The sequence below is a fragment of the Aspergillus vadensis genome (genome assembly GCF_003184925.1).
Source record: "Aspergillus vadensis CBS 113365 unplaced genomic scaffold BO88scaffold_17, whole genome shotgun sequence".
In the NCBI taxonomy this organism is placed as follows: Eukaryota; Fungi; Ascomycota; class Eurotiomycetes; order Eurotiales; family Aspergillaceae; genus Aspergillus; species Aspergillus vadensis.
Window position 1 is genome coordinate 732,005 of NW_020292055.1, and position 13,788 is coordinate 745,792.

The window sequence follows — 13,788 nt, forward strand, 5'->3', positions numbered from 1 at the left end:
ATGAGTCGACCAAACGCCCTTACTTCACCCTTGCTGCTTCTTTGGTTAGGGCGCGTCAACAACCAACTTACGTATACCTTAGACGGCGATTACGGACAGGCTTACATATTCTATTAGCGGAACAACGTTAAATGCCTAATTTACAATTGGCCCGGTGCCCTTTCCCAGCAATGAACGTCGAGCTTACGATGGAAACTCAATCTGTTGATTAGAAGGGACATGTCTTGATTTGGATTGGTACCTTAAACGAGAGTTGAATTTATTGTAAATGTTAGAAACGGTATGTGTTTCCTGCAAGTTGTCCTTTTAGTCCCCGAATTATGCCGTCTGACTATATACTCACCCGATCAGCAGGAGGAACAGGGAAATGCTAGCACGTGCATAAAATATATCACGATGTACCAAACCGACTGCCTATTAACTAACCAATGTTATCTTTATCCCACATTATGCAAATTTTCACGTCTCCCTTATCACAACCCCAGAGCGCCCAAACAATCACATGCCCGTGGCTCTTCTATCTTGACATTATAGGCGGTAGGAGAACACATCCAAATTATGGGCTTGAGAATCTGCATTTATCTTTCGCTGTCGCAGCCTATCTGCGGTGGAGGTGGCTCGATGGCAGTAAGAGTAGTCTAGAATCTGGGAAGCATACAACCAGGACTCCACGTTTGTCTTGGTGCAGATTGTACAGGGAATTAAGCGTCGATGGTTATTTCCAGACATACACTTCTGGTGGCAAGACCAAGAGTTGGACCGTCACAGGTCAAGATCTCTATCGATAAGGGATGGTGGAATTCATGACGTAGCAAGACATCCCAGACAAGGTCAACATGATTATGTGCCAATTCCAAATGGATCTACATCATCCACGCTCACATCATTGAACCTTTGATGACAATGTGATGTGAATTGATGATTGACTGCATTTTATGGGGCCAGAAATCAAGACCAGGAATTGGGTCTGACTCAAGCAAGATTATGAAGTATACACATCCCAAGTATGCTTGCCACTAGATGACGACGATACTTGTACGCTCACGTTCCTGAGGCGCAATACACCCTAATCTTGATATGCAGACCTAAAAAGGGTACTGAGATAGCCGGGCAAGGGTGAGTAAGTTCCTGCTTCCGGTTTCTGGTGTTGTGGGTCGGCAGGCAAGAGTCGGGATGTCCGACGGGAGCCGAAGGCCCTATCGTCCAGGATGGTATTTGGGACACTGAATCCCACAACATGTAGTTGATATGGGATAGAGACCAAATCATTTGGTGAATATGTGTGATCCCTTTGGCGGCAAGCCGGTTCCCTGTGGGGGAGGATGTGAAACGAGGGATCTAATTGCATGTAGTTGAGCGACAATTCAATTAGTCGGACTCGGGAAGGAAACACGGCAGTTGCGGCGATACCCCGCGCACCCTAACTCGAACCCCACCTACGATAGTTGACGCCACGCACTGCCAAGCCTAAGACGATAATATAGGGAATTACTAGATAGATAGATCGTCAGAATCTATGGTAGAAGTTACACGGTCTCGGATGTTATTGACGCGAGGCACTCAACGTGTCTCGGATGCTAACAGACGAAGCCCATCTCTTCCCCTCAAAAATTAGGGTATCCCAGCGAGAAAGAAAGAAACAGCACCATCTGGCAGCCATTTTGATGAGCAGTATATAGGCCCAAAATGCAGGTTACGCGATGTGGACTTCATGGCTTTCATGAGGTACTAGGAATTGATGTGGACGAGATCCGCTTTTATTGGACGATTGAAACCGACGAGAAACATGCCTCACAGCTCGCGTACCGGGTGGTGCTGAGCACCGAAGAGACGGCTGTGCAAGGAGATGCCACCGATCAAGCTAAGCTGGCCTGGGATTCAGGCCGGGTGATGAGCAATGAGCAACGCAACATCATCTGCAGACCCGATAATGGCTTTCAGTCGACTTGCAGCTATTACTGGAAAGTGACCGTCTGGGATCAGTCGCAGCGACCCCATCACTGCGCCGCCAGTCACTTCTTCACAGCCTACCCTCGATCTCATCTGCTACCGCCTTATAGCATGAACCAGACCTATATGCCTCATACCAGTCTTATTTTCCGCTCGTGGTTCGAGGACGAGGCGAATCGATGGAAAGCCGTGTGGATTGGTGACGGTGGCGACAAACCGATCTATCTACGCAAGGCCTTCGATTTGGGGCAGCCCCCAAATCGTGCCATTCTGTTTGCATCCGGCCTGGGACATTTCAACATGACTGTAAATGGAATCCCAGCGTCAGACCATCTTCTGGACCCCGGCTGGACCAACTACCACCGTCGCGTGCAATTTACGGCCTACGATGTGACGGCCCATTTGCGGACAGGTGCCAATGTGCTGGGCGCGCACCTGGGCAATGGTTTCTATGCGGGGGACAAAGGGGATGATCGGTTCTTCTGGCCCATGTACGAAGACAACACCTATGTGCGCTATGGCAACGAGCTCTGTTTTTTTGGTGAGCTGCACCTCTTCTACGGCGACGGCACACACACGACGATGATTTCGGATCCATCCTGGCGCGTCCATAAAAGCGCCACCAGCCTGGCTAATATCTATGCATCTGAAAACCACGATCGGCGACAGTATCCAACGGGCTGGGACACGCCAGACTTCGATGACGCTGAATGGGCCCTCGCGAAGCCGCTGACTGGCCCTCGTGGTCATATCTACTATCAAACTCAGCCACCTGTGGTATTGCACGAGACCTTCCAGCCAGTGAAGGTCACAGAGCCGCGTCTGGGTATGGTCTGCTACGATCTGGGGCAGAACGCCTCAACGATGGTGCACATGGAGGTTGAGGGACCAAGAGGATCGGAGATTATTGTCCGTTACAGCGAGACGGTCAAAGAAGATGGCACAGTGTTGATGCCGGATCCCTTGTTCAAGGAGTTCGAGACTGGCGTCTTCTCTCGTATTCTTCTGGCCGGCACGGGCGCCCCTGAAACCTGGGAACCCGACTTTAGTTTCACCAGCGCACGCTATATCCAAGTAGAAGGGGTTTCCTTGGATGGCAGTGACGGCCGTCCGGTCATCCGATCAGTTGTGGGACGCCATGTCTCGTCGGCTGCCCGCCGCCTGGGCACGATGCAGACCGACAAGGAAGATGTGAATCAACTGCTAAACGCCCTATCCTGGACCTTCAGCAGCAATCTGTTCAGTTACCACACTGACTGTCCCCAAATTGAAAAGTTCGGCTGGCTGGAGGTCACGCATCTGCTGGCGCCAGCCACGCAGTACATTCGCGATATGGAAGCTCTGTATACGAAGATCCTTGACGATATCATGGACGCTCAAGAGCCCAGTGGGCTGGTCCCCACCATGGCGCCCGAGATCCGATACATGTGCGGTCCGCTGCATGATACTATCACCTGGGGTTGTGCCATATGTCTTCTGCCCGACATTTTGAGAGAGTACTACGGTTCGACACATGTCGTCGCCAAGGTGTTCCCCGCGGCAGTGCGGTACATGGAATACATGCGCAGCAAAGAGCGCCGAGGCGGATTAATCGAACATGGACTTGGGGATTGGGGCCGTGGAATTGCCTTTGGCAATAATCAAGCTAATATCGAAACCGCGATATACTACCGGTGCCTACAGTGCGTCGCCATGATGGCTCGTGAACTGGGAGAAATGCAAAAGGCAGAAGAATTCGAACAGTGGGCCGCTCGGGTCTACGCCGTGTACAACCGTCACTTGCTCGTCACCGACGACGCGTCTCGGCCGTACGCCTACTATACCTCACTAGACAACTACCCGACCCGCGACCGAGATGCAGTCGCCCAAGCCATGGCTTTGCAATTTGGACTGGTCCCTGAACAGTATCGCAAGGATGTGATGGCTGCCTTTTTGGATGATGTAGCAGATGGGCGCATCCGCGCCGGAGAGATTGGGCTGCGGTTCTTATTCAATACCCTGGCTGACGCAAAGCGACCAGATTTGGTGTTGCAGATGGCCCGTCAAGAAGAGCACCCGTCTTATATGCGGTTTCTGCGGCGTGGAGAAACAACGCTGTTGGAATTCTGGCAAGACGAGTGCCGTAGCAAATGCCACGACATGCTAGGAACCATTTATGAATGGTTCTACGCAGCGGTCTTGGGTCTAAAGCCTACGGGACCGGCATATCGTACTTTCGTGGTAGACCCGCCTTACAATGCCGAATTCGATCATGTCAAGGGCAGCGTGGACTGTCCCTACGGGACGATTACTATTGAGTTTAGACGCAACAAGCAGAGTCAGACCACTGTGACTGTGCGTGTGCCATTTGGTACCACCGCGATTGTTAAGCTTCCCCGCAGCGGCAAGTCTACAACCTGTTTCCGGGATGGAGAAGACAGTCGGCCAGTGAAGGGAAAGGAAGTCACCCTAAGCCACGGCATGTACTCCATCATTGAATGCTAGTGATAATGAAAGCTGGGATTGGTTAAGGCAATGTGACCAATCTCTAAAATGGCAAGATCGTACGATAGATGGCTCGACGCGTGCTGTCTCGGTAGGATGATGACCGAGCCAGCTCATCGCACCATAGGCTGGAGATGAAAGTAGATAAGGTTCAAGTCAAAGGCTCCGGAAAAGCCTACCAATCCGGGACATAAGTGTGTAGCCGTTAACATGCTGGGGCTCGGGATATCCGAGGTCCATGGTGATTTGTCTGTGGCCTTAGCTGGCGGCTTAACCGGGTTTGAACTGGCACGTCGCGCTTAGGGCTCACCACCCCGGATGGGCCAGAGGTTATTGCGCCTATTATGATGAATACGAGCTGGCCAGACTCAACTTCGGTATTAATAGTCTTTGTTGTGTTTCCTTGGGGACATTTTCGGGTCAGAGCCTCCCGAAGCCATCTCCACGTTTACCCCAGGATCTGTGATTTCGGTTCGTTACGGCGGCAATGAAGACATGCTTCAGGCTATACAACAACTCCGCCTTTTGTGCTGGAGTTGACCAGGGATACTCACTGAGTCACGCGCCAATGTAACGGACAATAGCGTTATCCCTTGTATATAGCTCGACAGTGCAACCAACCTTTTAGTCGGAATTTTGAAGAATTTGAAGAGCGACCTTCCGACATTCCGACTAACATTGCCAAGCTATCAACTTTACTGTCCGCTGTCTTTTTGGCCATTGGAGGTAGTCACTCTTTTTTTCCCATCGTTCTTTGATGCGCTGATAAACATATATTAATGACTCTGGTCGAGGACGAATAGGCTTCCTTTTCGGATATGACAGTGGTATCATTACGTCGACGATCGGCCAAACCGAGTTTATCAAATACTTTAACAACCCAAATGATACGGTGACGGGAGGTGTAGTATCTGCCTTTCAAGGCGGTGCCATTCTAGGAACCATCATTAACATCTTCACCGGCGATAGATTGGGACGGAAAATGTCCGTCTTTGCCGGTGCCTGCATCTCCATTGTAGGCTGTGCCCTGCAGGGCGGCGCGATCAACATGACCATGCTCATCATAGGTCGGTTCATTGCGGGTGTAGCCGTGGGAATGCTGACCGCCACCGTTCCCATGTACGCCGGCGAGATGGCCGAAGCTGCATCCCGCGGAATGATGTCGGGTCTGTTGCAGTGGATGTTAAGTTGGGGATCTCTCGTTGCGCAGTGGCTGGGGTACGGGTGTTCGTTCAACAATACCGATTTCCAATGTATGTTCAATCCAGATTTCAGAATGTCCGTGCGGCATTTGTACCAAGAGTCTGACTTACATTCACAGGGCGCTTCCCACTTGCATTTCAATGCGTCCCTGGCCTTGTTCTCATGGCCGGTGTTTGGTTTCTCCAGGAATCACCTCGCTGGCAGATGGAACAAGACCGCCACGAAGAGGCATTAGCCACACTGCACCGCCTACATGGTGATGGCACCCCTGAAAAGTCGCAGTACATCGAGCTCGAGTATCAGGAGATCCGGGATACCATTGAGGCAGAGCGTGCACAGAACACCATTACTTGGACTTCCATCCTCACTAAACGCTCCTGGCGCCGCCGCCTCATTCTCGGCTGCAGTGTACAGGCCTTTGGTCCATTGTCAGGGATCAATGTCATCAACTATTATGGAACGCGTATCTACAGCTCACTGGGTATCGAAACGCGCACAACGTTGATGATCATTGGTATCTCCGGCGGTCTATCGATCGTCTATTGCACCATCGGACTCTGGGCCCTGGAGCGGGTGGGTCGCATCCGACCCCTGATCGTTTCAGCAGCGGGTATGGCAGCAGCACTGGTGTGCAATGCGGCCATGTCCCAGCATTATACCGAGACGAACACCAATCAGCTACGGGCAATGGTCGCAATGAACTTTGTCTTCAGCCTGTTTTATACATCCCCTGGTATCATCTCCTGGGTCTACCCGGCGGAGATCTTCCCCGTGGATATTCGGAACCAAGGCAATTCCATCACCACTTTCACCAATTGGACCGTCAATCTGGTGTTCGCGCAATTCTCGCCTACAGCGCTATCCAACATTGGCTTCCGTTACTTTTACGTGTTCTTCGTATTTAACCTCATCGCCATGATCTGCTATATCTTCTTCTTCCCTGAGACCAAGGGTAAGACCCTCGAGCAGATGGACGAGCTGTTCGGGGATATGATGGTGTTGCCTGGAGACATGAAGGGGAAGGAGAAAGCCCAAGTAACCATGATTGAGGATGCTCACATCGTCGCGCCCTAAGGCATACGTTGTTGCCTGTTGGCTGTTAGGATACTTGGGTATCGATGTTATCATTATTCAGTATACAGCCACTGGGGGAGATGCCTAGCAACCAATGATTAAGAGTTCAGCTGTTGAATGCACCTTTCACCCTGTCCCCACGGAGACAGTTTCCAGATCCTCTGAATCTTCGAGTTCTTCTATTGGCCTTGTCTGAAGCACGGGTTCGAAGGCAGCGGAGTCAACCTGTTGTATAGTCCACATCCTCACAGGGAGCCCATAAAAGCAACACGATGGGCACGAATGCATAGTTCTCTATCTAATGGTTCCTTATATACGAATACCAGCGTCCAAGTAGCGCTACTGTGGCTTTAGACGCCAAGGGAGAAGCTACATAGGGCTCGATTCATATATGAATCATCAAAGCGATTCGGACCTGAGCTCCGTACGTTCCCTAACACGTCCCGGGCTTCCATGTTTGACATTCTCAGTGACCCTGGTTTCTGACAAGCAATATCTGGCTCGGTGGTACAGTAGAATCTCTCCCCAATACTTTCTTTCTGCGGTGCTTTGTTCAATCGTTCAATCTTGTCTCAGTCCTGATATGTTATGGTGATATCTCCTAGTGCAATATGAGACTTAAATATATATCTTTGCCTACGGTGACATCCACGTGACTTTTAGTATCGCGGCCGTTGAAACATCTAATTGTATTGGCGTTATTTGGCTCAATAGTGATAAAATAATTGAGTTACTCCGTCTGCTGATCAGCCAGCGACATATCGTTTGCCAGACCGAACTAACATGGGGAGAGAAGTCAGATAAGCGATCGGCGAGAATAAACCAGACAATCAACATCACGTGAGCCGAGTCGAAGCTCGCCATCAGATGCAGCAACAACACCGCTATTTCCAACTCCAGTATTGATTTTTCAGACCTAGCAGGGCTGTATTACATAGAGCCAAATGCATGCCATTTAGACGAGTCAGACTTGGTCTAGAACTCGTTTCTGATTGAGTCTGACGCACTGTGACTCAGGTTCTAGCCCTGATGCTCGCAATTGAATAAGGAAAGCGCTACCACCGCACCAGCCAAGTGTTTCTAACTGTGGGCATACTGACGATCTTATATGCACCTATTATTTGAGTCATCAAACTCAGAATCCTAGTGTTCCACCGGATAGGCGAGCAGTATCGCTTCCGGAGGATTTATACCTAAAGCTCTTTTAGAAGTAGATTCCAAAACTACTCATCTAATCCTATTGAGTATGAGGACAATGGTCTTCAACTTAGCTAAAAGGTCAGTAGGCGGTTATGCGAATTGTTAGGAGCTTTAGGACCTCCAGCGTGGTCCGCAGGGCGCCAAAACAGAGTAAAGAATGGAACAAACAACGAAACAAACAAGACTTGTACAAGGGAGGTTCTCAACATGTGCACGGTAGATTTATATTGTTGACCTGTATATTTTTACCCGGCTTAGCAACTAATCACTTTGCTTCGTGTCTAACATGTCCCACACATCCTCGAGATAGGCCGTTGTGAATCCTTCATCCAATACTTCTCTTTTCCAGGTCTCCATTGAGATGGCATCACCGAGAAACAAAGCAATGTCGACATCGCCAATGCCACAATTCATTCCGTCATAAGGACCTTCGTCACGCGCCCCAGGTTGGACCGGGTCATGCAGCCGGATGATCGGAGACCGATGTGGGAGGTAAAGCTCACTCGCCACGAAATAATCGCCCCACCAGTCGCTATTGGGGTGAGCTACGTCCAGCTTCTCAGCAGCGTCAGGTACGGCTGCTAAAATGTCGGTTTGAAAGTGCTTGTTCGGGGAGGCGGTGGCTTCCATCCACAGCCCGTGGCGAGCATGTTTGGTCAGCCACCACAGCTTGGGGTCTTCTAGTTTGGGACCGCGCTTGCTGGAGTCGTGGGCGAACTGTTCCTTGAAGAGTTCAGGTGCAGCGCGCAGCAGAGCATCCCACGTATAGGTATACCCGGCCACTATGCAGGCCCGTAGACATTCTTCAAACATATCTGGTCTCCTGTGAGCGAGCTTCTCATAAGTCGTCACGTCGGCGACTTTTGGAAACCAGATGAGGTCTGGCAATAGCTTTCCAGGAGTATTGGGAGTGAGCCAAGACAGATCATTGGACATGATCCGGCGGGCGTTGATCGCGCGCCGAATATTAATCTCATGCTTATCTTGCGGGTGCTCAGGGATCTGCGTACTCCACCACTTGGCAAAGATCGGATTGTGGTAGATACCATGTACAACCATGGCCCATTCATGTTTAAGCATGTGCGGTCGTCGCAGCCGTGCGTAACGATCGATTTCTCCATTGTATGCGGCAACATAAATGAGTTTGTCCTTGTTGATGAAGGGGAGGTCTGTAGGAAGAGGGTTATACACTAATGGGAGATAATCCTCTGGTGCCTCCGGGGCTTTGTCGTCATGGTCATCTATGCCCCAGTCTTCCGTAATATTGAAGTAAGGGGGATCGCGACAGAATTCATTCCATGGCGGGGGATCACTTTTGAAATCGCGCGGCCCATAGACCTTGGTTCTGGCAGTAAGACTCGCGTATACAGCAGTATCCCCATTTAGAGATGCAATTTGACGCGCATTGATGTTGACTGTCCGTGTATAGTCGTTCATGATCTCAAACTTCACACGTTGAGACATAATATGCTGATAGATCTGTTGACTGCCGCTGCTGCCCCTCTGCATGCTGGCGTAGCCAGCCTCTTCGGCAATATGAACCTCTGGAACCGGATCAAGCTCCATGTACAAAGTAGCGTAACCTGCAACCGCACAAGCCCGAGCGACATGATACAGCATGTCCGGGTATCGCCGCACCAAAGCCCGCAGAGTCTCCTCCGCCGGGACATCTGGATACCAGATACAGTAAGGCACCTCCTCAGGCGACGCCATGGTCGGGATTACACCACTCATAATATCCCGGGCGTTCAAGGCACGCGTAAATTCCGGCATGGTCCCCCGAAGCTCCTGGGCGAAGCCATAGTGATGGCGTATGCCGCGAATGGTGCTCAGTCGATGAACCTCCTCGTCGAAAGTCTTTGGAATTCCGATCCCCTGGATGGCAGCTTTGCAATCTTCTTCGTCGTATTTCCCGACTCTCAGTTTATCTTCTTCTTCCTGCTCGTCTGGGGACAAATCAAATAGCAGATCCATGGTGTTTGGAAATAAGTAGAGGCGGGGAATAAGGAGTTGTTGGGAGAGAAGCGCAAGAAGCCTGTTGGACTGGCAAATGGCGGGCATCTCCCATCCTGTAAATAAAACCACCCATTACCGCGAACGGTACGGGCTGATCGTATCAGTGCAAGTGGGGCCGGGGCTAACCCCGTAAACCCGGCAGGACCAACAAGATGTGCTGATCGAACAAGATACAAAGAACTACGGAGTAACTACGGAGAATGATAGTTTAGGGGTCTTGCTCCACTGCGAGGTTTTCCTTTTCAGGGACTGGGCTGGACTAGGAAACACAAAGGGCACACCACTACTCCACAAGTGCAACGCACTCAGCTATGAAACTCGCTACCAAGACGAAGGATGAACGGCGTCTTAGGCCCATGAAAATCTTAATCAAACCCCTACATGCGACCGATCTGAGTTTGAGGCGACCCCAAGCACCTCGCCCCGTCAGTCAACCGCCGCTACTGGAACTGCCAGGAAAGCCGGCAGAGACTGGAAGTATTGTTCTCCTCTGAGTGCCAAATGGGGTATTTCAAGCTGGGTAATTGAAGCTGACATCGTCCCTCGATTCTAAGTCACGATGGGAAAGGCTGAAAAAACGAGGAAAAACCCGGCAGATGCGGTACAAGAAGAACTGCCACTGCCGTCAGGTGCCGAATGTCACATGGGGTTTTTGTTCCACCATAATCCAAAGTAAGCCACGGAGTCAAGACCGACAGACAAATGGTGCGGCACATGGTCCATGTTCTCAAGTCGGGTTGAAGGCCATCACAAACCAGTGTGACTCGAGGGTCAGGCTATTCGAATGCAGAGGGAATGGGGTTGCGGCATTCAGTACTACGTATAGACAATGGGGCCTTCGAAAGACTTGTAGATAAGCCCAGCGCAACCTCGAAGATGATCAATGATCGTCCTGTGGGGTCTAATGTGAGAAGGTTTCACCGCGACGCCCTCGAAAAGGCTGTTCAAATTGCTTCCACACCATGGAATTAGCTTCAGCGGATCTTTGGGCGACCCGATGTCAGAGTCGGGTCCTAGTCCGCTTCAGGCAGTGAAGCCTCCGGATTCCTACCGATCGGCTATTCGGCAAAAACCAGAATTCTGAGTCAACTGACTCAGAACGCGCACCACCGATAAGCTTGGGAGGTGAATGTGAGATCGCCAATGGTCAAATCCTCACACACGAGCAGGCCTCATGAGATTGAAGGCGAATCGTTTCCGCCAGGCAACTAATACGAGCACCCAATCGCTACCTCTGCCTCTTAGAACATGTGTGGACATCTGCCTGATACTTTCAAAACCTTGGCCGGACAATTGCCCGGTCCTCAGCATCTTCAGTCCATGAAGCATTCCATCACTACGGTCTTTTACGTAGACCATGATGGAATGCAGTTTGACCTTCCGACTCGCTAGAACGGGTTTCACCCGTTAACACCATCTGATACCGAACTTATGGTCTTCTGGTCGAGCACTTAGATTCCCGTACCCAGGCGATTTACCAGGCTTTCCGCCAACAATCAAACATACCGATGATACTCCCCTAGGCCGTATTGACAATAGATTGTTGGCTAGAGCTATCGAAAGCTTTGATGGCTCTTCTTGAATACCAAGGGAATATTGTACAGGTAGCGGACTGTAGCGGTTCATATCTGATTCTAATCTAAGTTGGTTCTGTGGGAAACTACGTACATGACCTGGCAGTCCAAAACTGGATGTTCTGGGCTCGGTGGTATGCTTCAGGATACGGTTTAATCTACACAACAATTGCCAAACTGGGCAAACAGATTTGATTCCTTCCGGTGAAAAAAGAAGCATAGATCTGATAAGGCCGGGTCATTTGGAATGTAATGCGTGTTATGCTGCAAGTAATAATGGCAGAGCATGACAGGGGAATGGCCGCCTCAGAACCCCTACAGTACAGGACTCTCCTTCCCTTCATGCCGAACAACTGTTGATTTTGAGCTTTGCGTCTTTCGCTGCGTCAATGTTCAACACGTGCGCTGTCTCCCTATCTCTCCAAGGGCCGATGAAATCCTTATTCAACTTCATTGGTCCCCTGCCCGCGGCGGCCTCTGCGGCATTGACCGAGTTTTTGGCAACTTCCAGGTCGCAAGTAGGCCATCCCTCAACCCCTCCCTCAGGAATCGCCAATTTCTCCTTGACCAGCCCCTCGTCGACCAGCGGGGCTTCCTTGTCGATCTCGCCGTTCTTATTCTTTGGCTGCTTGTCCCAAACCTCTCGATCGTAGCGTTTCCGAATCTCGGCTCCTACATCCCGGGCGCCGCTGGCCTTTCGCCCGAATTCAACTCTGCTGCGGGCCTTTTCGGCCTGATCAAATAATGTTTGGCTCGGCTTTCCGTTTTCCTCTTCTAACCAGCCTTTCTGCTCAATGAACCTGTTACTTGCGTTCAGCACTCCAAAGTTGAATGTTGCAGTGGAAAGGGCATGTGACAGACGAGAAACTTACGCGGCAATGTTCCCAATAAGTTCATGAATGCCTGAATTCGCCTCCAGACCCTGATAGATCCGCCCCGGGTTGTAAGTCCTCCCAACCTTAGCCTTGTACATCGCTGAAGCCACCTCATCCAGAGCGGATTTTTCTTTCTCCAGGTCCGCGTCCTTGAGTTTGTTCTTGTCTGCGATGATTCCCTTTTCCACCTCGTTTTCCGTGATGTAATAAAGGAATTGACGGAGGTTGCAGCGCCCTCCAGTGACGGGCCCGACGACCTGAGCGGTCTTTGCATCTCGGGAGCAGGCCGGCGCGATCCGTTTCTTCTTGGATCCGCTGTCCATCTGGTAAGCCTGCCAGTACAGGAGTCGCTCGTAGCAGCCATAGAGACCGAAAGCGACTGCTTTCGACACACAGACAGTGAGAATCAGAAAAAGAGGCAACTTCATGGTGATGGTAAGAAAGTGCGGAGGGCCCTGCGAAGGAAAGAAAAAACGATTGTCAAGAATAGAACCGTGTTCCCTCTCTTAAAACGAAGAGACAATACGCTTTGCAGGAGAGAAAGAGTACGGAAGGCCTTGTCCGAGATGATACTCCCCTAATCATCCCCAGACTATCCCATCTTAGCAAGTGCCTGCGGCATCAACTAGCGAGGAAGGGGTGCGATAACTAGTCCTCCCATGAGAAAGCTCATGGGAGGGAATACCAGATACTACGAACTAGATGCTACTAACTAGTGCTAGTGAGGGACAGAGACGGAAGGAATGTCTCACAGTCACTCCGTCTGCTTTATCCGGATTTGGAATGTGCATAGAGTAGTTCCACGGCCCCAGGGGTACCGTGTAAAGTACGTACGCATCTCACATGTTCCGTTGGCGAAGGCTCGGTTGGAATGAGGTTCGTGAGTCCTCTTCCTGTTCATGTCTCAGGTACCCACCGTGATCCGTTGCCCATTAAGGTAAGCATTTCTACGCAGGGGCCGCTAGAAAATCAGCCCGTGCCCTGGTAAGCCATCGCCAAGGGACCATCACCCGTCGTTTGTGAGTTAGCGGTGGTGGAGCAGGCAGCCGAACCGCGGAACGATTGGCGACGCCCGCCAGACACTGCCAAGAACTTCATTTCCGACGAGCTTAGGCAGGGGTCTAGTAGGGTCCAATTTTCAAAATAGGGCGAGACGTCGGCTTACTAGTGGGCAAGTCGTATCATACAAGGTCACTTGAGACGAGAGTAACCAGTATCTCAACTACCACGACGTAGTAAGACATGTCCCGTGTCCCAATCTATGGTGTATCGTTTAGCTTCGCGGAGGTCCGTCCTAGTATCTAGCATCTAGTTCGTTACTAGTAATTATCTGCTAAACGCTCTCATGACAATGGTCATGGCAGGACTAGAACCTGGCTTCCTCTCCACACGTTGTAAATATCGCAAGGCTC

General features: G+C 50.8%; 4 protein-coding genes across 4 annotated transcripts; 2 read left to right on the forward strand and 2 right to left on the reverse strand.

The window, feature by feature from the left end:
* Nucleotides 1–1,686: 1,686 nt before the first annotated feature.
* BO88DRAFT_344268 (alpha-L-rhamnosidase) lies at nucleotides 1,687–4,434 on the forward strand (the record flags this gene model as incomplete). The annotated part of the gene is made up of 1 exon (XM_025703225.1): nucleotides 1,687–4,434. The coding sequence occupies one exon, from the start codon at nucleotides 1,687–1,689 to the stop codon at nucleotides 4,432–4,434; it is 2,748 nt and encodes a 915-aa protein (XP_025561271.1).
* Nucleotides 4,435–4,921: 487 nt separating this feature from the next.
* Nucleotides 4,922–6,711, forward strand: BO88DRAFT_466136 (sugar porter family MFS transporter; the record flags this gene model as incomplete). The annotated part of the gene is made up of 4 exons (XM_025711457.1): nucleotides 4,922–4,969; nucleotides 5,121–5,160; nucleotides 5,238–5,687; nucleotides 5,756–6,711. The coding sequence occupies 4 exons, from the start codon at nucleotides 4,922–4,924 to the stop codon at nucleotides 6,709–6,711; spliced, it is 1,494 nt and encodes a 497-aa protein (XP_025561272.1).
* A 1,461-nt stretch (nucleotides 6,712–8,172) lies between these two features.
* BO88DRAFT_416965 (uncharacterized protein) lies at nucleotides 8,173–9,885 on the reverse strand (the record flags this gene model as incomplete). Its single annotated transcript, XM_025708279.1, has 1 exon — nucleotides 8,173–9,885. The coding sequence occupies one exon, from the start codon at nucleotides 9,883–9,885 to the stop codon at nucleotides 8,173–8,175; it is 1,713 nt and encodes a 570-aa protein (XP_025561273.1).
* A 1,849-nt stretch (nucleotides 9,886–11,734) lies between these two features.
* BO88DRAFT_369143 (uncharacterized protein) lies at nucleotides 11,735–12,935 on the reverse strand. Its single transcript, XM_025704135.1, has 2 exons — nucleotides 12,374–12,935; nucleotides 11,735–12,301 (listed from the first exon to the last, which is right to left on the reverse strand). Exons 1-2 carry the CDS (start codon nucleotides 12,802–12,804, stop codon nucleotides 11,842–11,844), a joined length of 891 nt encoding a protein of 296 aa, XP_025561274.1. The 5' UTR covers nucleotides 12,805–12,935; the 3' UTR covers nucleotides 11,735–11,841.
* Between the last annotated feature and the right edge of the window lie 853 nt (nucleotides 12,936–13,788).